This window comes from Ranitomeya variabilis, chromosome 4 (assembly GCF_051348905.1).
Source record: "Ranitomeya variabilis isolate aRanVar5 chromosome 4, aRanVar5.hap1, whole genome shotgun sequence".
NCBI lineage: Eukaryota > Metazoa > Chordata > Amphibia > Anura > Dendrobatidae > Ranitomeya > Ranitomeya variabilis.
The window spans coordinates 176,730,704-176,754,769 of NC_135235.1; the positions used below are offsets into that span (position 1 = coordinate 176,730,704).

The following is a 24,066-nucleotide window of genomic DNA, read 5'->3' on the forward strand; positions in this document are numbered from 1 at the left end:
GTACTCGGTAAGCGGTGGAACCGGATGGGGGAGGGAGCTTTGTATGGTGGAGGAGGCACACTACAAAGAGTATATGTATATAAAAGAGGGATATGTACACCACTCTGGGCTGACTCACCAACCAGGGTGGAGTGCCACACCATCTATCTCCAGGATGCTATACAGCCACTGCGTATTCCTGGATGCTTGAGTGGACTTTATTTATGGACTTTGAATCTGTTGTCCAGGCTTGAATGGCCTAAATATCTCCCCTGATGAATCTCCGCTATCGGTGAAGAAACGCGTAGGGAGGCGTCATATACATATGGTGGGGGGTGTCCAAAGTAGAGCATACTTGGGCCTGTCCTTGTGAGGACAGGAGTCTGATACTGGGGCACGACAGGGTAGCAGGTTCCTGTCCCCTTCATTACTCTATTGTGTGGACCCTCCCTGGGATCATCCGACTTATCATTTTGGAGATCCCCTGTCCGTAATTGGTGAGATCAAGCCAGTTTTTTATCTTGAGCACAGTTTTCGGCGTGAGCACTTATTTGTTTGTTCTATTATTGTTCTTATTTTTAATGATTTTCTAGTAAAGGTTATGTTTTACTTACTGGGTTATACTCTTCCTGCTGATATTTGTTAACATATCCCCAAGAGTTGGCATACGACTTGGTTTTCCAAGTCATAGCTTATTTCACAGGTTGCACGGCACCAAAAAGAAAAATCATAAACCCAAGCTCCCTAGCCTTGTCTAGGCGCTAACGACACTCCCTGATAGAAGTTATGTCGCTTATCCATGTTATGTAAATAAAAGCTTATAACCTAATGTTAAATTCATCCATTGGTTGTATAAATTATTCTTTTGAAAGCTGAAACCCTCCGAAATGTGGTTTAGGTTAAGAAAATAAATTGGCATCAGAAATATTGATCAGTTAATGGACACAGAATGGTCAGATTTTGGCAACACAAAAGTTTTGTCGCCTGGTCATATAATGCACCCAATCCTAGTTTACATCCCCACCTGTGCTCAGTAAATGATCGGTTAGTGTGTGTGTATAAAAAGATACCCAGCACCCCAGACCTTCACTTGAACTGCAACGTGAACTCTGACAACATGCCACAAATCCACCCTGCGACCAAAGCCTGGATTTTCAAGAGGCTGAAGACCAGATCCACTGTAGAAGTGGCTGGCACCTTTAATGTGCCTCAGCGTCAAGCACAAAGAATTAAAAAAAGATTTGAAGAGACTGGAGATGTGTTTAACAAGCCCAGGTGTGGCAGACCCCGCAAGACAACTGCTCAAGAGGAACGTTTGTTGGTTAGAAAATCCAAAGCAAGCCCCTCTTCCACTGCAGCAGAGTTCCAACAGGCCTGGTCACCTCAAGTCCCTGTATGTATCAACTAGAACAGTTTGTAGGAGTCTGTCTCGAAATGGCCTCCATGGTCAAATCAGTGCCCAGAAGCCAGCACTAAACAAAAGGCAAATAAAAAACTGTGTAAGAAGGCTAATAGATGGTTAGAATACCCTTGAAAACTCTTGTGCAAATATGTTAGCACAGCTGAAAACAGTTTGGCTGATTAGAGAACCTATTAGGGTATGTGCACACGTTCCGGTTTGTTTGCGGATTTTGCGCGTTTTTTGGCAGCTTTCCGCGGCAAAAACACTTAAAAAAAACACATACATTAAGCATCCATCATTTTTAATAGTTTCCGCAATTTTTGTGCACATGTTGCTTTTTTTTCCGCAAAAAAAAAACAAGCATGCGGAAAAATACGCAGCATGTTCATTAATTTTGCGGGTTTTAAGCAGATTTCCCACTATATTATTGCATTGGGAACCTCCGGAAAAAAACGCGCAAAATACGCGACAAAACGCGTGAAGAGTTCCTGCAGAAAACCTCAGGATTTTCTCAGGAAATTTCTGCATACTTTCCGGACGTGTGCACATAGCCTAAACCTGACCTTCCTTTGAGCTAGTTGAGAATCTCGAGCATTACATTTGTTGGTTCCATTCAGAGGCGTAGCTAGGGTTTTGGTCCAGGGGGGGCGAAGCTTCTGAGTGGGCCCCTAACCAGGTAACCTTCATTACAATTCAATGATGCGCCCTAATAGTGGAGGAGAACTTCAGCAGATGACCGCACTGTTACTGAAGATAATCTCTATATAAAGACCAACATTGATATTACTGCCATATGGTCAGTGGTAAATACCAGTCTTACAGAACATATAACAGATCACTGCACAGTTACAGATAGTGACTTACCTCTGATGTTCTTTCTGATAGAATTGTTCATTTTTCCCGTCTTTTCCATCTGGCCCAGACCGACATGACAACTTCTTCCAGCTACAACTTATCTGCAGAGAATACAACAAAGACACGTTTCACTTCTCACATTCCAGCACCATCACCATCTATTCCCAACCTGGAATGCATGCGCACTACAATACTGTGCTCTGACTTCAGCAGGGCAAAGAGAAGTGCGCCTGCATGGGAGTGCGATAGAGGACACTGAATGCATGATGTAGGATGCATCTTCCACACAAAGAGGGACAGCGATCACAGGAAGAGGGTCGGCGCCAGATCAAGACTGTGACGCCCGGACCACGCCATCCGTGATTATAATAAAAGCTCTTTTTTGTGCCTTGCATAGAGGATTGGGGACATAGAGAGCATTCTAGAACACTATGTGAGGGCATACAGATGCTGGCCGGACCTTATATGGTGACAGGCTCCCACATGTAAAAGCCGTCCTGCAAGATTCCAGCCGCTCGCAAACTTAAGAAAATAATCATTCTCCTTCTCATAAGCTAATCAGCAGTAAATAAATTATGTGCAAGACACTTATCGATCACATGTCAGTGTTCAGTGTCTGTCCAGATTGCAGGATAAACAAGACATACAAGTTTAAAGGGAACCTGTCACCCCGTTTTTTAAAGATGAGATAAAAATAGCATTAAATAGGGGCAGAGCTGTGCTTTACATTAGTGTATTTTTTGTGCCTTTATTCCCCAGCTATGCTGCCGAAATACCTTTGTAAAGTCGCCATTTTGGGCTGTCACTCACGCTGGTCTGGTCAAATGGGCGTGGTGACATCACTGTTTCTTCCCCCAGATCTTGCTTATCTGTCCGTTGGTGGCGTAGTGGTGTGCGCATGTCCAGCTGCCGAATCCACTGCGCAGGTGAAGGAAAAGAGCGCGATCTGCGCTATTCCCCTGGTGATCGGTGGGGGCGGCCATCTTCCTGAGGCCGCACGTGCGCAGATGGAGTGCTCGGCTTCCCGGGGCTTGAGGAAAATGGCCGCCGCGATCTCCATCTGCGCACGCGCGGCCATTTTCCTGAAGCCCCGGGCAGCAGAGCACTCCATCTGCGCATGTGCGGCCTCAGGAAGATGGCCGCCCCCACCGATCACCAGGGGAACAGCGCAGATCGCGCTCCTTTCCTTCACCTGGGCAGTGGATTCGGCAGCTGGACATGCGCACACCACTACGCCACCAACGGGCAGATAAGCAAGATCTGGGGGAAGAAACAGTGATGTCACCACGCCCATTTGACCAGACCAGCGTGAGTGACAGCCCAAAATGGTGACTTTACAAAGGTATTTCGGCAGCATAGGTGGGGAATAAAGGCACAAAAAAGACACTAATGTAAAGCACAGCTCTGCCCCTATTTAACGCTATTTTTATCTCATCTTTAAAAAACGGGGTGACAGGTTCCCTTTAAGAACCTTCATTGCTTTATATACTGTGCCTGTATGTATGTATTCATGGCAACAGATCAGACATATCAAATAGCAAATGACATGTGCCAAGATACTCATCATGCTGTGTGGAGAGTGTCCTCTGGTCCTGGGGGCTGCTCCTCAGGCTCCTCCAAGTCAGATGCTGCAGACATCATGTGCAGGCAGTGAGCTCAGGTCACAGTCAGAGGCAGAGTTCCCCTGCGTCCCCGGCTGCTGCTCCTGGAGCTGATCACTTCTCTGCAGCACAGGAGCTTTGAAGCAGAGCGCGCTCAGCCGGGATTGGGTGAGTGACCTCCCTTCCCCCTCTCCTCCACAGACTGCAGAAGAGCGATCACATGACTCACTCCCTGCACTCTGATTGGAGGCCTTCTCTTCTCTCTGCTGACTCCCTGTGAGCGTTTGTACCGTGCATGTTACTTTAGCTACATACATAGTACAAACGCAGGGGAAATTAAAGATAAACATTGCCCGGAGGCAGGGGCCCCTAACGCCGGCCCTGACAGTAGCGTAGCTCCGGGTGGGCCCCCTCAGAGCACAGGGCCCGGGGCGACCGCCCCCTCTGCCCCCCTGGTAGCTACGCTACTGGTTCCATTAAACTCTCAAAATGGCCAGAAAAAAAGTTCATGTGAAACTCGACAGTCTATTCTTGTTCTTAGAAATGAAGGCTATTTCATGCGAGAAATTGTCAAGAAACTGAAGATTTCCTACAACGGTGTGTACTACTCCCTACAGAGGAGAGCACAAACAGGCTCTAACCAGAGTAGAAAGAGAAGTGGGAGGCCCCATTGCACAACTGAGCAACAAGACAAGTACAATAGAGTCTGTAGTTTGAGAAATCGACGCCTCACAGGTCCTCAACTGGCAGCTTCATTAAATAGTACATGCAAAACGCCAGTGTCAACGTCTACAGTGAAGAGGTGACTCTGGGATGCTGGCCTTCAGAGCAGAGTGGCAAAGAAAAAGACATATATATCTGAGGCTGGCTAATAAAAGGAAAAGGGCCCTCATTTCTCCTGGTATCTGTTTTGAACTGTGATTTCTGTTATGCTGTAATGTCTATTGTCTGTACAAGTCCCCTCTATAAGTTGTAAAGCGCTGCGGAATATGTTGGCGCTATATAAATAAAATTATTAATATTATTATAATATGGGCAAAAAAACACAGACACAGAAGAACATTTGTGAGAAGCAGAACAATTGAAAAGTTGCTGGAATTCCATCTGTCAAGCACGGTGGAGGTAATGTGATGGTCTGGGGTTGCTCTGGTGCTGGTAAAGTGGGAGATTTGTACAAGGTAAAAGGGATTTTGAATAAGGAAGGCTATCACTCCATTTTGCAACGCCATGCCATACCCTGTGGACAGCGCTTGATTGGAGCCAATTTCATCCTACAACAGGACAATGACCCAAAGCACACCTCCAAATTATGCAAGAACTATTTAGGGAATAATCAGGCAGCTGGTATTCTATCTGTAATGGAGTGGCCAGCGCAGTCACCAGATCTCAACCCCATTGAGCTGTTGTGGGAGCAGCTTGACTGTATGGTATGCAAAAAGTGCCCATCAAGCCAAATCAACTTGTGGGAGGGGCTTCTGGATGCATGGGGTGAAATTTCTCCAGATTACTTCAGCAAATTAACTGCTAGAATGCCAAAGGTCTGCAATGCTGTAATTGCTGCAAAGGGAGCATTCGTTGACGAAAGCAAAGTTTGAAGGAGAAAATTATTATTTAAAATAAAAATCTTTTTTTTTCTAACCTTGTCAATGTCTGGAGTAGATTTTAAATTAATTTGGCAACTCATTTGCTTAATAAAAGTATGAGTTTTCATGGAAAGCACAAAATTGTCTGGGTGACCCTAGACTTTTGAACGGTAGTGTATGTTCCCGCAAACAGCAGTATATGTATGGTGGCATGATCACGTGGCCTGACGCTGAGCGCTGCGGCTATCAGATGTGGGTGTCAGCTCTGCTAGCACCGATCGCGGGCGTTTAACCCCTCTGATACCGCTGTCAGTAGTGACAGCGATGTCAAGGAGAATCGTGCAGGGAATGAGTTCACTGCTGCGGGCTTCCATCAGGACAATGCGATGGTCAGAGTATCAGAGCAGATACCTGATGCTATACAGTGATGATCCAGGATGGGTCAATGTAAAAAAAAAAATTAAAGTGTAAAAATATTTTTTTTTAAATCCCCAAATAAAAGAAAAAGGAAACAAATATTTTCCAATAAATACATTTATTTATGTAAATAAAGCAATAAACAATAAAAATATCAACGCGGCCGTAACGACCCGCGCAATAAAACTGTTCCACTAATTAACCCCTTCAGTGAGCATCGAAAAAAAAAAAGGCAAAAAACAAAGTTTTATCATCATACTGCCAAACAAAAAGTTCACTAAAACGTGATCAAAAAGACGAATGTAAATAAAAATGGTACCGCTGAAAATGTCATCTTGTCCCATAAAAAAACAAGCCGCCAGACAGCTCCATCAGCAGAAATATAAAAAAAATTATAGCTCTCAGAATAAAGCGATGCAAAAATACTGTAATTATTTTTTCTATAAAATAGTTTTTGTGTAAAAGCGCCAAAACATTAAAAAAAATATAAATTGGGTATCACTGTAATCGTACTGACCTGAAGAATAAAGCTGTCTTATCAAATTTATCAGACGCAGAACGGTATAAAAAACAAAAAGCAATTCCTGAATTGCTGATTTTTGTTCATTCTGTCTCCCAAAAATCGAAATAGAAAAAAAGTCATATGTCTTAAAATGCTTCTAATAAAAGCATCAGCTCGTTATGCCCCAAAAAAACTATAACATGCCTCTGTCGACCGAAATATTGAAAAATTATAGCTCTCAAAATTTGTTGATGCAAAGCCAAACATAAAACCCGGTCTAAATCTGGTATTGCTGTAATCACACCGACCCGAAGAATAAAGTCGCCTAATCACTTATATTGCGAGAGGAACGTAAAAAATATGTAAAACCAATTCTTCACATGCTGTTGATTTTTTCATTCTGCCTACCAAAGATCGCATTAAGGCTTGGCGCACATTTATCTTGCACTTCATAATGAGCTCTTACACCTGGGTTTACACCGTATAAGTCTCTGAAATACGTGATTCAGACCGAACCCCCGGTGGAAGATTCCCTATGATGAGACAGATGGAGGCACTGTGGATGCCAACGGACCTGTGATCCGGCGGTGTCCATCTTTTTAGGATTGCATAAAAGTGCCGACTGCTACAGTTTTGTGCACTTTTTGAAAGAAGCATACCGCTGAACAGAGGCCAGACGGAGAACAGAGTAACTCTGCTGCTTCATTATAGTGAATGAATCAATCAGGGATTTGATCTGTCACGTCACTTGGAGATTTAGATGGAAACCCCGATGTAAGTGCTCAGCGTAGAGCGCCAGATAAATGTGATCATAAATGTTAAAATTTTCCCAGTAAAAGCTTCAACGCAATCCACAAAAAAAAGCAAACCCTCACTCATTTCACCTGTTAACGGAAATATAGGGGGCTTCCTCGTTACTGGTACAAAGGCTCTGGTAAAGCTAAACAGCTCCTCGCTCCCCAAAAGAAATTCAGCAAATTCTCCTCTCCCAAATCCAAATGCCCCTACTCCCTTGAGCCCCAGTGTGCCTAAATTACATTTAGCTCCCACATGTCTGGCATTTCTGTAGTGATGAGAGCCCGCCCAATTTACAGGTGCGTGTCTCCAGAAGCATGAGCTGGGCATAATGTACTACAACGGCAGTTTACAATTTTCACTCAGGAACATCCACTGCTGCTTGTTTCTAGAAAACACCCATGGTGTCAAAATCGCCACTAAACCGGTAGATAAATTCCCAAAGGGTTTGGGGTTTGTTATCCGGTCTATGGTCCCTGGTCGCCCTCTATACCACTGGTAAGTTATGCCCTCCATGAACATTTACTATTTATTCACTGGTTGTTACTGGCTTCTGGAGGTTAATTTACCTGGGTACACCATGTGGTTTAAGGCTGGTTATATGTAACCATCTTTGATATATTGAGTGACATTTCACCTTTCCTGCCTTTTGCTTGGGGTGACTTTGGTCCACCTATGTTGTCTTGGTGATGTGTTATTAAAATTGCACTTTATTTTGTTATTTGATCTTTAATAAAGTAATACCTGATTTTACTCTGTCACCTGATACTCCTATTTTCTCCTTTTTTCTATAACTTTTGAAGTGGGTGTTGGTCTCTGGGGTGGGTCATGATTCATGCCACCACCCCTGCATGCAATATGAAGCTGGGTTTTTTGATATTACAAATTCCCAAAGGGGTATAATTTCCAAAATGTGGTCACTTGAGGGGGAATTCTGCTATTCTAACACTTAGGGGATCTTTATATGGAATCCGCAAACTATTCTAGCAAAATCTGCGTTCCAGGAGGCAAATAGCGCTCCTTCCCTCCCGAGTCTCTCCCTGTGGCTAAGTAGTACTGTACAGCTACATATGGTATTGATACGTTCAGTAGAAATTGTAGGACAAATTTTCGTGCCATTTTTACCCATTTCCCAGTATGAAAATGTAAAACTAAGGGCTAATACAATCTTGGTGGTAAAAATGTACGGTAAATTATTTTATCTTCACTGCTTAATGGTATATAAGTCTGTCACACACCTATGGTGTCAAAATAATCGCTGCACCCCTAGATAACTCCATTGAGAGGTTTAGTTTGTATAATGGGTCACTTATGGGGGATTCTGCTATCTTGGCACCTCAGGGGCTCTGCCAATGCAACATGTCACCCTCAAACAAGTGCAGCAAAATCTGCACTGTAATATGGCGCTACTTCCCTTCTGAGCTTTGCACTGTGCCTCAAAAGTAGTTTTCGACGACATATGGGGTATCGATAAACTCAGGAGTAGTTGCACAACAAATTTTGGGGTCCAGTTTCTCCTGTTACCATTGTGAAAAAACAAAATATGGAGCTAAAAAAGATTTTTGCTGGAAAAATGTGATTGTTATTTTAATGGCTTAACATTATAAACTTCAGTGAAGCACCTGGGGGTTCAAGGTGTTGAATACACATCTAGATAAGTTCCCAAAGGGGTCTCGTTTCCAAAATGGTTTCACTTGTTGGGGGTTTCCACTGTTTAGGCACATCAGGGGCTCTCCAAACGCGACATGGCAGCCGCTTATTATTCCAGCATATTTTGCATTCAAAAAGTCAAATGGTGCTCCTTCCCTTCCAAGCCCGCCGTGCTCCCAAACAGTTGTTTTCCTCCACATATTGGGTATCTGCGTACTTAGGAGAAATTGCCCCACAATGTTACCCTTATGAAAATGCAAAATTTGGAGCTAAAAAGATTTATCTGGGAAAATGTGATTTTTTTTTTAAATTTTCATGGCTCTACATTATAAACTTCTGTGAAGCACCTGTGGGTTCAAGGTGCTCAATACACATCTAGATAAGTTCCCTAAGGGGTCTAGTTTCCAAAATGGTATCGCTTGTTGGGGGTTTCCAATGTTTAGGCACATCAGGGGCTCAACAAACATCACATTGTGTCCTCTAATTATGCCAACAAATTTTACATTCAAAAAGGGAAATGGCACTCCTTAGATTTCTTCCACATATGGGGTATCTGCATGCTCAAGAGAAATTGCACAACAAATTGTATGGTCCATTTTTTCCTGTTACCTTTGCGAAAGTAAAAAAAAAACTAGGTGTAAAGGAAAATGTTTGTGAAAGAAAAGTAAATGTTTATTTCTTCCTTCCACATTCCAAAAATTCCCGTGAAGCATCTGAAGGGTTAATAAAACTTATTGAATTTGGTTTTGAGCACCTTGAGGGGTGCAGTTTTTATAATGGTGTCACTTTTGGGTATTTTCTGTCATATAGGCCCTCAAAATCACTTCAAATGTAATGTGGTCCCTTTTAAAACTGATTTTGCTAATTTTGTTGTAAAAATGAGAAGTCGCTGATCAACTTTTAGGCTGTGTGCACACGTTCCGGATTTTTCGTGTTTTTTTGCGTTTTTTCGCTATAAAAACGCGATAAAACCGCGAAAAAAACGCTCACATTAAGCATCCTATTAAAACAATGCAATACGCATTTTGTATGCACATGCTGCGTTTTTTTCCTGAGCAGAATCGCATTCCGGAAAAAAACGCAGCATGTTCATTATTTGCGGAATCGCGGGGATTTCGCACAGATAGGAATGCATTGATCCGCTTACTTCCCGCATGGGGCTATGCCCACCGTGCGGGAAGTAAGCGGATCATGTGCGGGTGGTACCCAGGGTGGAGGAGAGGAGACTCTCCTCCACGGACTGGGCACCATATAATTGTTAAAAAAAGAGAATTAAAATTAAAAATAGTGATATACTCACCTTCCGATGGCCCCCGGAGTCCTCCCGCCTCTCAGCGGTGCACGCGTGTTATGAACTGGTGGCCTAGGAGCAGCATGGACGAGCTCTGGAGTAGGTGGCCTCTATACTGACCGCAGACCCTGAACTTAACACATCAACTAGAAGTAGCCGTGGGATGTTCCTGTGACTCCCTAAACACCTCGTCACGGCCGGAGGACTAATTACACCTAAAGGAAGAAACAGGAATACTATCTTGCCTCAGAGAAAATTCCCAAAGGAAAGGCAGCCCCCCACAAATATTGACTGTGAGAGGAGAGGGAATTTACAAACGCAGACTGAAAACAGAATTTAGCAAAGGAGGCCACGCTACCTAGAAAGAAAAGACAGGAAAGAGTACTGTGCAGTCAGTATAAAAAATACTACAAAATCCACCACAGAGAATACAAAAATCTCCACACCTAACTAAAGGCATGGAGGGTAACTCTGTGACTCCAGAGCTTCCAACTTGGCTGAGTAAATCTTAACACAGACAAAGCTGGACAAGAAAAAACATAGCAATTCACAGAACTATTAAGTCCACCGCATGTGGACTGCAAAAACAGAGCCAGGACTTATCTTTGATGATTTGGACAATCCAGAAGGAGAAACCAAGCAGAGATGTGGATCCCTAGAAAACAATGGACAACTGGCACTCCATAAAGGAAGGAGCCAGACTAAATAGCCCCGTCCAAAGTGGAAGCAGCTGATGACTGTTGTGAAGGACAAACAGCAGCATTACCACTTATAACCACCGGAGGGAGCCTAGGAGCAGAACCCACAACAGAATTCACAACACACGCGGTGCCTTCAGTTCCCCGTGATGCTGAGTGCGAAGGACCTGCGATGACGTCACGGTCACGTGACCGTGACGTCACCGCAGGTCCTTCGCACACAGCATCCATGGGAACGGAAGCCGCCACGTGCACCGCTGAGGAGATCGGGACGCCGGAAGGTGAGTATAACCATTTTTTTTTTATTATTATTATTTTTAACACTCTATCTTTTACTATTGATGCTGCATAGGCAGCATCAGTAGTAAAAAGTTGGTCACGCTTGTCAAACACTCTGTTTGACAAGAGTGACCAACCTGTCAGATCGCTGTACAGATCGCTTGGAAAACGCTAGCATTCTGCAAGCTAATTATGCTTGCAAAACGCTAGTGTTTAGCGGGAATGTGCATGCCAATTCCGCATGCGATATACCTGCGACAATTCTGCGACGTGTGCACTTAGCCTTAACCCTTATAACTTCCTAACAAAAAAAAAAAGTTTCAAAAATTGTGCTGATGTAAAGTACACATGTGGGAAATGCTATTTATTAACTATTTTGTGCAATTTAATTTTATGCCCTTAAATCAGAAAATCATAAGTTTGAAAATTCCGAAATTTTCGCCAAATTTCCATTTTTTTCACAAATAGACGCAAGTCATATCAAACAAATTTTACTACTATCATAAAGTACAAAATGTCGTGAGAAAACAGTGTCAGAATCAATGGGATCCATTGAAGCGTTCCAGATTTATGACCTAATAAACTGACAGTGGTTAGAATTTTAAAAATTGGCCTGGTCAGGAAGGTGTAAACAGACTTCGGGGTGAAGGGGTTAATCCATCTCTGCAATATTTGATTGTGCTGAGAAGGCCTGTCTTGACCACAGTCTAGAAACTGCTTGTGGATCTGATTTAACCCTTTCGTGCCTGGGCCTGTTTTTGCCTTCGTGACCAGGCCAATTTTTACAATTCTGACCACTGTCACTTTGAGGTCATAACTCTGGAATGCTTAATCGGATCCTGGTGATTCTGAGATTGTTTCCTCGTGAGATATTGTACTTCATGTTAGAGGTAAAATTTATTCAATATGACTTGCGTTTATTTGTGAAAAAAATGGAAATTTGGTGAAAATTTTGAAATTTTCAAATATTTAATTTTGATGCCCTTAAATCAGAGAGTCATATCACACAAAATTGTTAATAAATAACATTTACCACATGTCTACTTTACATCAGCATAATTTTGGAACCAATTTTTTTTTTGTTAGGACTTTATAAGGGTTAAAAGTTGACCAGCGATTTTTCATTTTTTCAAAAATTTTTACAAAATCATGTTTTTTAGGGACCACCTCACATTTGAAGTCACTTTGAGGGGTCTATATGGAAGAAAATACCCCAAAATGACACTATTCTAAAAACTGCACCCCTCAAGGTGCTCAAAACCACATTCAAGAAGTTTATTAACCCTTCAGGTGCTTCACAGGAATTAATGGAATGTGGAAGGAAAAAATAAATATTTACTTTTCTTTCTCAAAATTTTTCCTTTAGACCTAATTTTATTTTACTTTCGTAAGGGTAACAGGAGAAAATGGACCATACATTTTGTTTTGCAATTACTCCTGAGCATGCCGATACCCCATATGTGAGGGAAATCTACTGTTTGGTTGCAAGACAGAGTTCGGAAGGGAAGGAGCGCCATTTGACTTTTTGAATGTAAAATATGCTGGAATAATTAGCGGTTGCCATGTCGTGTTTGAAGCGCTACTGATGTGCCTAAACAGTGGAAACCCCCAACAAGTGACAGCATTTTGGAACCTAGACCCCTTAGGGAACTTATCTAGATGTGTATTGAGCACCTTGAACTCACAGGTGCTTCACAGAAGTTTATAACGTAGAGCCATGGAAATAAAAAAAAATAACATTTTTCCAAAATAAATCTCTTTAACTCCATATTTTGCATTTTCTTAAAGGTAACAGGAGAAATTTTACCATACAGTTTGTTGTGCAGTTTCTCTTGAGCACGCTGATACCCCTTAAATTGGGGAATACTACTGTTTGGGTGCACGGAAGGGCTCGGAAGAAAAGGAGCGCCATTTGACTTTTTGAATGTAAAATATGCTGGAATAATTAACTGCCTCCATGTCGCGTTTGGAGAGGCCCTGATGTGCCTACAGAGTGGAAACACCCAACAAGTGACACCATTTTGGAAACTAGACCCTTTGGGGAACTTATCTAGATGTGTATTGAGCACCTTGAACCCACAGGTGCTTCACAGAAGTTTATAACGTAGAGCCGTGGAAATAAAAAAAATAAAATTTTTCCGATATAAATCTTTTTAGCTCCATATTTTGCATTTTCATAAAGGTAACAGGAGAAATTGCACCATACAGTTTGTTGTGCAATTTCTGCTGAGCACGTCGATACCCCATATGTGGGGGAGTACTAATGTTTGGGTGCACGGAAGGGCTCAGAAGGGAAGGAGCGCCATTTGACTTTTGGAATGCAAAATTGGCTGGAATCAATAGCGGATGCCATGTTGCGTTTGGAGAGCCCCTGATGTGCCTAAACAGTGGAAACCCCCAACAAGTGACCCCATTTTGTAAACTAGACCCCTCAATGAATTTATCTAGATGTCTGGTGAGCACCTTGAACCTCCGGGGGCTTCACAGAATTTTATAATGTTGAGCCGTCAAAATAAAAAAAAAACATTTTTACCACAAAAATGCAATTTTAGCCCCCACTTTTTCATTTTCACAAGGGTAGCAAGAAACAATGGACTCCAAAGTTTGTTGTGCAATTTCTTCTGAGTATGCCAATACCCAGTATGTGGTTGAAAATGACTGTCTGGGAGCACGGCAGGGCATGAAAGGGAAGGAGTGCCATATTACAGTGCAGGTTTTGCTGCCTTGGTTTGAGGGGGCCATGTCACATTGGCAGAGCCCCTGAGGTGCCAGAACTGCAGAAACCCCCGTAAGTGACCCCATTTTACAAACTACACCTCTCAATGAGTTCATCTAGGGATGCAGTGATCATATTGACACCACAAGTGTGTCACATAATTTGATACCATTTGGCAGTGAAGAAAAAATAATTACATTCTTACCCAAAAAAAAATGTTTTAGTCCCAAATTTTATATTTTTACACTGGGTAAAAATAGTGCCAAAAAGTGTTACACAATTTCTTCTGAACTTGGCAATACCCTGTATATGGCAGTACAGTACTGCTTAGCCACACAGCAAGACTCTAAAGGGACGGAGCACTATTTGACTTGTGGAGAACAAATTATTATAGAATAGTTTCTCTATATAAAGAGCCCCTAAATGCCATAAAAGCAGAATTTACCCTCAAGTGACCCCAGTTTGGAAATTATACCCCTTTAGGAATTTACCTACAAGTGTAGTGATGATTTTGACTCCATGGGTGTCTTCCAGAAACAGGCAGCAGTGGATGTTGCTGAGTGAAAATGCAAACTGCCATTGTAGTGACCAGTACGTTGCAGTCACCAATATGTTATGCCCAGCCCGTGCTTCTGGATACATGCACCTATAAATTAGGCAGGTTCTTATCACTACAGAAATGCCAAAAATGTGGATGATATATGTGGTTTAGGTACACTGCGGGGCTCAGAAGGGAAGAGGGATTTGAATTTGGGAGCGCAGAATTTATTTTAGGGGGGTGAGTAGCCATAACGCTTTTCCAGAGCATTTGTACTAGCAGTAATGTGGAAGCCCCTTATATTTCCGTTAACAGATGACAAACCTGAGTGGGGAGTTTTTTTTGTGGATTGAGTAAAAGCTTTTATTGGGAACATTTTACATAACGTTTGGGATCACATTTATCTGGCGCTCTACGCTGAGCACTTACCTTGGGGTTTCTGTCCAAATCTCTGAGTGACGTGACAGATGAAACCCCCGATCCATTCACTATGATGAGGCAGCAAAGTTGCTCTGAACTCCGTCTGGCCTCTGTTCAGCGGTGTCCTTCAGCGGTGCACAAAATTGGCTGACTGCGCTTTTATGTATGACTAAAAAAACAGACACCGCCGGATCACAGGTCTTATGGTATTCACAGTGCCTTCCTCTGCCTCATTATGGGGAATCTTCCGCCGGGGGTTTCGTCTGAATCTCGTATTTTAGAGATTTACACGGAAGCCCCGATGTAAGCGCTCAGCGCAGTGCGCGGGACAAATGTGCGCCGAGCCTTACTGTGATCTTTGTGAGGCAGAATGAAAAAATCAACAGCATGTGAAGTATTCGTTTTATTTATTTTTTATGATATTCGTCATGCGGTATAAGTGATTAGGCGACTTTATTCTTCGGGTCGGTGCGATTACAGCGATATCAGATTTATAGCTGATTTTTATGTTTGGCAGCTGTCACACACTAAAAAACGCTTTTTATTGCAAAAACAAATTTTAGCATCACCACATTTTGAGAGCTATACATTTATCATATTTCGGCCGACAGAGTCATGTGACAGCTTGTTTTTTACGGGATGAGCTGACATTTTTATTGGTACCATTTTCGGGTACATGACATTTTTTGATCACTTTCTATTCTGATTTTTGTGAGACAGAATGATCAAACACCAGGATATCAGGAATTGTTTTTTTTAATGACATTCCGTGTGTAGTAAAATTAATAAGGCAGCTTTAGTCTTCGGGTTAGTACGATTACAGCGATACCACATTTATATATATTTTTTTCGTTTTGCTGCTTTTTCACAATAAAAACTATTTTATAGAAAAAATAATTGTTTTTGCATTGCTTTATTCTGAAAGCTATAACTTTTTTATTTTTTTTGCTGTTGGAGCTGTATGGCGGCTTGTTTTTTGCAGGACAAGATGACGTTTTCAGTGGTACCATTTTTATTTTGATATGACTTTTTGATTGTATTTTCTTCTACCTTTTGTTTGGCGGCAGGATGAAAAAGCAAAGGTTTTTGCTCCGTTTTGTTTCTGTTTTTTTATAGTGTGCACTGAAGGAGTGAACAAGTGTGACCGTTTTATAGGTTGGCTCGTTCCAGATGGGGCGATACCAAATTTGTGTACTTTTTTGATTTATTGGTTTAATATTTTTTCTTTTTTTTTTCTTTTGTTCTTTTTTTCTTAATAGTGTTAAAACTTTTTTTTTAGTTTTTATTAACTTTTTTACTTAGTCCCTGTATGGGACAGCAATTTTTATTTGTCTGATCACAGGCTTCTTACAATGCAATACATATGTATTGCATTGCAAGAGACCTGTGACTTTTAGGCTGCCGTCACACTAGCGAGTTTTACGGACGTAAGAGCGCATAAAATACGTCCGTAAAACACGCCTAACAAACGGCCCAATTATTCCCAATGGGTCAGGTCCTATCAGCCGTATATAACGCATCCGTATTATACGCCTTTCTACGGCCGTACAAAATAGCAGTATGCTGCGTTTGTCAGCGTATTGCGCAAAAAATATGCCAATGAAAGTCTATGGGGGTGAGAAAAATACGGATTCCACACGGACCAGCAGTGTGACTTGCGAGAAATACGCAGTGGTGTTCGTGAAAAGCCGGTAATTCAATTGCCGGCTTTTCATTTCTCCTTCCCAAACCCGACATGATATGAGACATGGTTTACATACAGTAAACCATCTCATATCCCCTTTTTTTTTTTGCATATTCCACACTACTAATGTTAGTAGTGTGTATGTGCAAAATTTGGGTGCTGTAGCTGCTAAAATAAAGGGTTAAATGGCGGAAAAAATTGGCGTGGGCTCCCGCGCAATTTTCTCCGCCAGAGTGGTAAAGCCAGTGACTGAGGGCAGATATTAATAGCCTAGAGAGGGTCCATGGTTATTGGCCTCCCCTGGCTACAAACATCTGCCCCCAGCCACCACAGAAAAGGCACATCTGGAAGATGCGCCTATTCTGGCACTTGGCCACTCTCTTCCCACTCCCGTGTAGCGGTGGGATATGGGGTAATGAAGGGTTAATGTCACCTTGCTATTGTAAGGTGACATTAAGCCAGATTAATAATGGAGAGGCGTCAATTATGTCACCTATCCATTATTAATCCAATTGTATGAAAGGGTTAAAAAAACACACACACGTTATTAAAAAGTATTTTAATTTAATAAACACACAGGTTGTTTTAATATTTTATTGCTCTCTCAATCCACCTGAAGACCCTCGCTTGGCAAAATAATAACCAACAATATACATACCTTCTGATGAACTGTCACGTCCCACGAAGTAAATCCATCTGAAGGGGTTAACTCAATTTACAGGCAGGAGCTGTGCTAAAGCACTCGCTCGTACCTGTAAACCCCGGGTGCTGAAAGGAAAGCTGGGTGATCTGTACTTACATTGAGTTGCGGTGAGGCGCCTTCTGCAGGATGAACTCACATGAACTCGAGCGTGGGAACTTTTCCAAGGCTGCAGTTCAAAAGAACATCCAGCAGAGGGCGCCTCACCGCGACGCAATGTAAGTACAGATCACCCAGCTTTCCTTTCAGCACCCGGGGTTTACAGGTACGAGCGAGTGCTTTAGCACAGCTCCTGCCTGTAAATTAATTTAACCCCTTCAAATGGATTTACTTCGTGGGACGTGACAGTTCATCAGAAGGTATGTATATTGTTGGTTTATTATTTTGCCAAGCAAGGGTCCTCAGGTGGATTGAGAGAGCAATAAAATAATAAAACAACCTGTGTGTTTTTCATTAAAATAATTTTTAATAATGTGTGTGTGCTTTTTAACCCTTTCATACAATTGGATTAATAATGGATAGGTGTCATAATTGACGCCTCTCCATTATTAATCTGGCTTAATGTCACCTTACAATAGCAACGTGACATTAACCCTTCATTACCCCATATCCCACCGCTACACGGGAGTGGGAAGAGAGTGGCCAAGTGCCAGAATAGGCGCATCTTCCAGATGTGCCTTTTCTGGGGTGGCTGGGGGCAGATGTTTGTAGCCAGGGGGGGCCAATAACCATGGACCCTCTCTAGGCTATTAATATCTGCCCTCAGTCACTGGCTTTACCACTCTGGCGGAGAAAATTGCGCGGGAGCCCACGCCAATTTTTTCCGCCATTTAACCCTTTATTTTAGCAGCTACAGCACCCAAATTTTGCACATACACACTACTAACATTAGTGGTGTGGAATATGAAAAAAAAAGGGATATGAGATGGTTTACTGTATGTAAACCATGTCTCATATCATGTCGGGTTTGGGAAGGAGAAATGAAAAGCCGGCAATTGAATTACTGGCTTTTCACATATATCGCGCTGAATTAAATATAAATACAGAATATATATATGTGTCTCAATGACATATATATATATATATATATATATGTATATATATATATATATACTGTATATATTTTTTAACGAACATTTGAGCACATAAATCCATTAGATGTCGGTTTTGCAAGCCTGCGAGAAAATATCGCAGTACGGATGCCATACGGATTACATACGGAGGATGCCATGCGCAAAATACGCTGACACACCCTGCCTACGGATGACATACGGACCACTATTTTGGGGACTTTTCTGCGTATTACGGCCGTAAAAAACAGACCATATTGTCTTACGCCTAGTGTGACGCCGGCCTTACACTGTGAATTCGCTTGTTAGACTCAGCTGCAGGCTGAGCCTAACAAGCCACCGTAGCTGGAAGTCATCACGTGACTTCCAGCTGCCATGGCAATGAGGGATCCCCCGTGATGTGATCAGATCTCATCACAGGGGGCGTCGGAGAGGTGAGTATAGCAGGAGTCTCCCTCTGCTATCTTCTAAATGCCCCGATCGCGGCATCTAGAAGATAGCAAAGGGTTAACATCATTGGGACCTGATCTAATCAGGTCCCGATGATGTCACCTGGCAGAGCAATGGCTCTGCACAGGAATCGCAGCGCTTGCAGGAAATTGGGGGTCCTGAGCGCTGCGAGACCACCAACCGTAGAGAAACGTTGGCGCTGCACAGAGCCCTGCTAGCGCTGACGTATATCTACCATTGGCAGTCATAAAGCGGTTAAGTGCCATCTGTCAGGAAAGAGTTTAAATGATCCTGGGACTTGCTTCACCTACAATAGGTATTGCCTAGTTTTTATCATAGTTTCTTTGGTAGTACACTATGGCTGGACCGAACAACGAAAGCATTTATTACCAGCCACCTTTCATGTCTCCCCTTATAGATTGTAAGCTTGCGAGCAGGGCCCTCATTCCTCTTGGTATCTGTTTTGATCTATGTGCTGTTGTTATGCTGTAATGTCTATTGTCTGTACAATTCCTCTCTAAAATGTAAAGTGCTGCGAAATATGTTGGCGCTGTAGAAATAAAATAATTATTTTTATTGTTATATGAAATGGCAGAAATGAATGTTTATTAGGCAAAACCTGTCCATATTGGACCTGTGACTCATATATACAGACATGGTGTTTCCTTGGTCTGGGAGATGTATAACTGTTATGGCTCTTACAGATGGCATTATATAAAAATGCAGTTTTTATCTGGTCTTGTTTTAGCATCTTTGGAGTTTACACATACTGTATATACTAACTAGTACAGCTGTTTTCTCCCTGTTATAGAAAGCGGAATTGCTTTGGAGAATGGAGTGTTGGTAGCATCTGTGATGCCTGGGAGTCCTGCTGCTAAAGAAGGATCTCTCACTGTTGGTGACCGGGTAGTGGCTGTAAGTATCATCAAGTTTTCCGTATACTTACTATGCATGTGCAAAGCTAAGCTACAACCTGGAACATAAATCGTACATTGATATGAAATGCTACAATAGCTTGAATTGTGATGAGAATGCACTCATGCTGCATGATTAATTGACCACCAATCCAGACAAAATCAATGTTGTTAGGGTACTTTGGTCAACTATGTACGGTGAAGTTAAAATTAGTATTTTGGTTTCGGCAAATAAAGCTTATTTTTGGTAAAAGGGTTGTTTACTTTCTACAATTTTTTTCAGTCCTTTAACTTGTAGATGTTGAAAATAAGAAGTACAGCAATGTTAATCCTCCGCCGCTTCAGCGATGCCTGCCGGCCATTGCTCCCATTCATTGTTTAAAGGCATTGGTTATGACGTTATGAGTGCAGACCACTGGAGCCAATCACTGGGCTAAGCAGCTAAGCCTCCTTCTCCTTAAGGGGGGTGATTTAGGAGGCTATATTAGCATCCCTTTCACAATGTTCCATAGCATTGTCCCATAGCCCCTGAAGATGTCACATTTAAAGCAAACCTGTCAGCAGGATTTTGAATAGAAAATTGGTTGATGAAATCCATCTTGGGGTAACCCCTTTCTGACCTCGGACGGGATTAGTACATAATACTTTGTTGTGCCACCTTTTGCTGTGATTACAGCTGCAAGTCGCTTGGGGTATGTCTATCAGTTTTGTACACTTTTGTAGACTGAAATTCTTGCCCATTCTTCCTTTGGCAAACAACTCGAGCTCAGTGAGGTTTGATGGAGATCATTTGTGAACGGCAATTTTCAGCTCTATCCACAGATTTTCAATTGGATTGAGGTTTGGACTTTTACTTGGGCATTCTAACACCTGGATACGTTTATTGGTGAACTATTCCATTGTAGATTTTGCTTTATGTTTGGGATCACACTGATGGTCCGTGTGGCGTGCGGGTTTTTCTCGCACCCATAGACTTTCATTGGCAAGTCTCTGCCGATATACGGTGAAAATCGCAGCATGCTTCAATTTCTCTCGCACATATAATACGGCCAAGAAAACAATGGATGATAGGAGCTGCCCCATATATTAACATTGGTCCGAGTGCTATGCGATTTTTTATCTCATAGCACTCGTCCGTATTACGCTCTATTGTGACTCCGGCCTTATAGGTATATTTTTCAGTAAAATGTAAATTGTTCTTTTATTCTATAAACTTCTGACAACATGTCTCCGAATTTCCAAGCAATGCATTTTTCGGGGTTTTTTTCTGACAAAGAAAAATGGTCAAAATAAAAAATAAACCCAGTGCTTTCAGACCTCAAATAATGCAAAAAAACAAATCTATAATAATTTAGAAGCAACAATACTAATGTTTTAACTCAGGAAGAGTTCAGAAATCAATATTTTGTGGAATAACCATGATTTTTAATCACAGCTTTCATGCGTCTTGGCATGCTTTCCACCAGTCTTTCACATTGCTTTTGGATGACCTTACAGTGTCTGTATAGATAAGCTGGCAAATCAGTGCGGTGTACAGTAAAATCACATGGACAGATTAAAAATAGAATAAATAAAATAAATGTCTACACATAGTATAGGTATATATACAGTACAGACCAAAAGTTTGGACACACCTTCTCATTTAAAGATTTTTCTGTATTTTTATGATTATGAAAATTGTACATTCACACTGAAAGCATTAAAACTATGAATTAACACATGTGGAATTATATACTTAACAAAAAATGTGAAACAACTGAAATTATGTCTTATATTCTAAGTTCTTCAAAGTAGCCACCTTTTGCTTTGATGACTGCTTTGCACACTCTTGGCATACTCTTGATGAGCTTCAAGAGGTAGTCACCAGGAATGGTCTTCCAACAATCTTGAAGGAGTTCCCAGAGATGCTTAGCACTTTTTGGCCCTTTTGCCTTCACTCTGCGGTCCAGCTCACCCCAAACCATCTCGATTGGGTTCAGGTCTGGTGACTATGGAGGCCAGGTCATCTGGCGTAGCACCCCATCCCTCTCCTTCTTGGTCAAATAGCCCTTACACAGCCTTGAGGTGTGTTTGGGGTTATTGTCCTGTTGAAAAATAAATGATGGTCCAACTAAACGCAAACCGGACGGAATAGCATGCCGCTGCAAGATGCTGTGGTAGCCATGCTGGTTCAGTATGCCTTCAATTTTGAAAAACTCCCCAACAGTGTCACCAGCAAAGCACCCCCACACCATCACACCTCCTCCATGCTTCACGGTGGGAACCAGGCATGTAGAGTCCATCCGTTCACCTTTTCTGCATTGCACAAAGACACGGTGGTTGGAACCAAAGATCTCAAAATTGGACTCATCAGACCAAAGAACAGATTTCCACTGGTCTAATGTCCATTACTTGTGTTCTTTAGCCCAAACAAGTCTCTTCTGCTTGTTGCCTGTCTTTAGCAGTGGTTTCCTAGCAGCTATTTTACCATGAAGGCCTGCTGCACAAAGTCTGCTCTTAACAGTTGTTGTAGAGATGTGTCTGCTGCTAGAACTCTGTGTGGCATTGATCTGGTCCTTAATCTGAGCTGCTGTTAACCTGCGATTTCTGAGGCTGGTGACTCGAATAAACTTATCCTCAGAAGCAGAGGTGACTCTTGGTCTTTCTTTCCTGGGGCGGTCCTCATGTGAGCCAGTTTCTTTGTAGCGCTTGATGGTTTTTGCCACTGCACTTGGAGACACTTTCAAAGTTTTCCCAATTTTTCGGACTGACTGACCTTCATTTCTTAAAGTAATGATGGGCACTCGGTTTTCTTTACTTAGCTGCTTTTTTCTTGCCATAATACAAATTCTAACAGTCTATTCAGTAGGACTATCAGCTGTGTATCCACCAGACTTCTGCACAACACAACTGATGGTCCCAACCCCATTTATAAGGCAAGAATTCCCACTTATTAAACCTGACAGGGCACAGCTGTGAAGTGAAAACCATTCCCGGTGACTACCTCTTGAAGCTCATCAAGAGAATGCCAAGAGTGTGCAAAGCAGTCATCAAAGCAAAAGGTGGCTACTTTGAAGAACCTAGAATATAAGACATAATTTCAATTGTTTCACACTTTTTTGTTAAGTATATAATTCCACATGTGTTAATTCATAGTTTTGATGCCTTGAGTGTGAATGTAAAATTTTCATAGTCATGAAAATACAGAAAAATCTTTAAATGAGAAGGTGTGTCCAAACTTTTGCTATGTTCTGTAAATATATATATGTGTCTCACTGACATATATACTGTATATTTATATTTCATACAGAGCTAGATAGCAGAAAAGACGGTAATTCAATTGTCGGCTTTTGCTAAATCACTACCGAACCTGACAGGATATGAGACATGGTTTACATACGGTAAACCTTTTCATATCCGTTAGATTTGTACATATAATATTCAAAGTGTTTGTGTGTAAAATTTTGGAGTTGTAGCTGTTAAATTTAAGGGTTAATTCACGGAAAAAACTGGCGTGGGCTTCTGTGCAATTTTCTCCGCCAGAGAGGGAAAGCCAGTGACTGAGGGCAGATATTAATAGCCCAGAAAGGGACCATGGTTATTAGACCCCCCTGGCTAAAAACATCTGCCCCCTGCCACCCCAGAAAAGGCGCATCTGTAAGATGCGCCTATTCCGGCACTTAGCCTCTCTCTTCCCACTGCCCTGTGACATTGGCATATGGGGTAATAAGGGGTTAATGTCACCTTGCTATTGTAAGCTGACATTAAGCCTTGTTGATAATGGAGATGGGGCCAATAAGACACCTATCCATTATTAATCCAATAGTGGGAAAGGGTTAAAAATACACACACATTAAGAATAAAGTATTTTATTGAAAGAAAGAAACACATAAGTTTTTAATATCTTTATTGTGCGCTCAATCCAAACCGAAGCCCTCGTTCTTCTGTAAAAACAAAAACAAAATAGAAACCAACAATATCCCATATCTGTCCACCATACAGTCAAGTCTCACGCTGTAAATCCATCTCTAGGGGGTTAAATACTTTACAACCGGGAGCGCTGCTAATGCGGCCGCTCCCGGCTGGAAAAGACTGGGGAATGAATGAAATGCAGGGAGCAGAGCTTCGGTGACTAAGCTCCGCCCCCTGGCGGCATGAACTCATGAACTGTAGCGTGAGAAAGTTTCTAAATATATACTCTGAATACTATTTACATAATGGAGATATATGTATTATTCTCCTATTTTACCTTGTACTTTTTGAGATAAAGACAGAATTTTTATTAAGAGAACTTTGCTGTCGTTGTCTTTATTTGTGGAGATTCAGCTTCCACCATTACTTGCCAGAATGCAAAATTTAATAATTTGCCAAATTTTCCTTCAAAGTAGCGGGGTTGGCTAATTTTAACCATTTGCTGGATCGGTTAGGCCAACACTAGCTGGGCCAAACAGCTACAGGGCAGCATTCTGCCTGAAGCTTTCCTTTGGCAGACCTTGCTCAACTGATCTCTAAAGCAGGTAGCTTTTATTTGCTAGATCTCCAT

At 41.9% G+C, this 24,066-nt stretch overlaps 1 protein-coding gene across 3 annotated transcripts in view; it reads left to right on the forward strand.

Annotated features, from left to right (window-relative positions):
- The window catches only part of DLG5 (discs large MAGUK scaffold protein 5), a 491,099-nt gene that overhangs the window by 228,826 nt on the left and 238,207 nt on the right, over positions 1-24,066 (forward strand). For all 3 annotated transcript variants that reach the window (XM_077259413.1, XM_077259411.1, XM_077259412.1), the window contains exon 14: positions 19,442-19,545. In XM_077259413.1, coding sequence (XP_077115528.1) covers positions 19,442-19,545 — 104 coding nt within the window. The remainder of the gene's footprint in view (positions 1-19,441; positions 19,546-24,066) is intronic.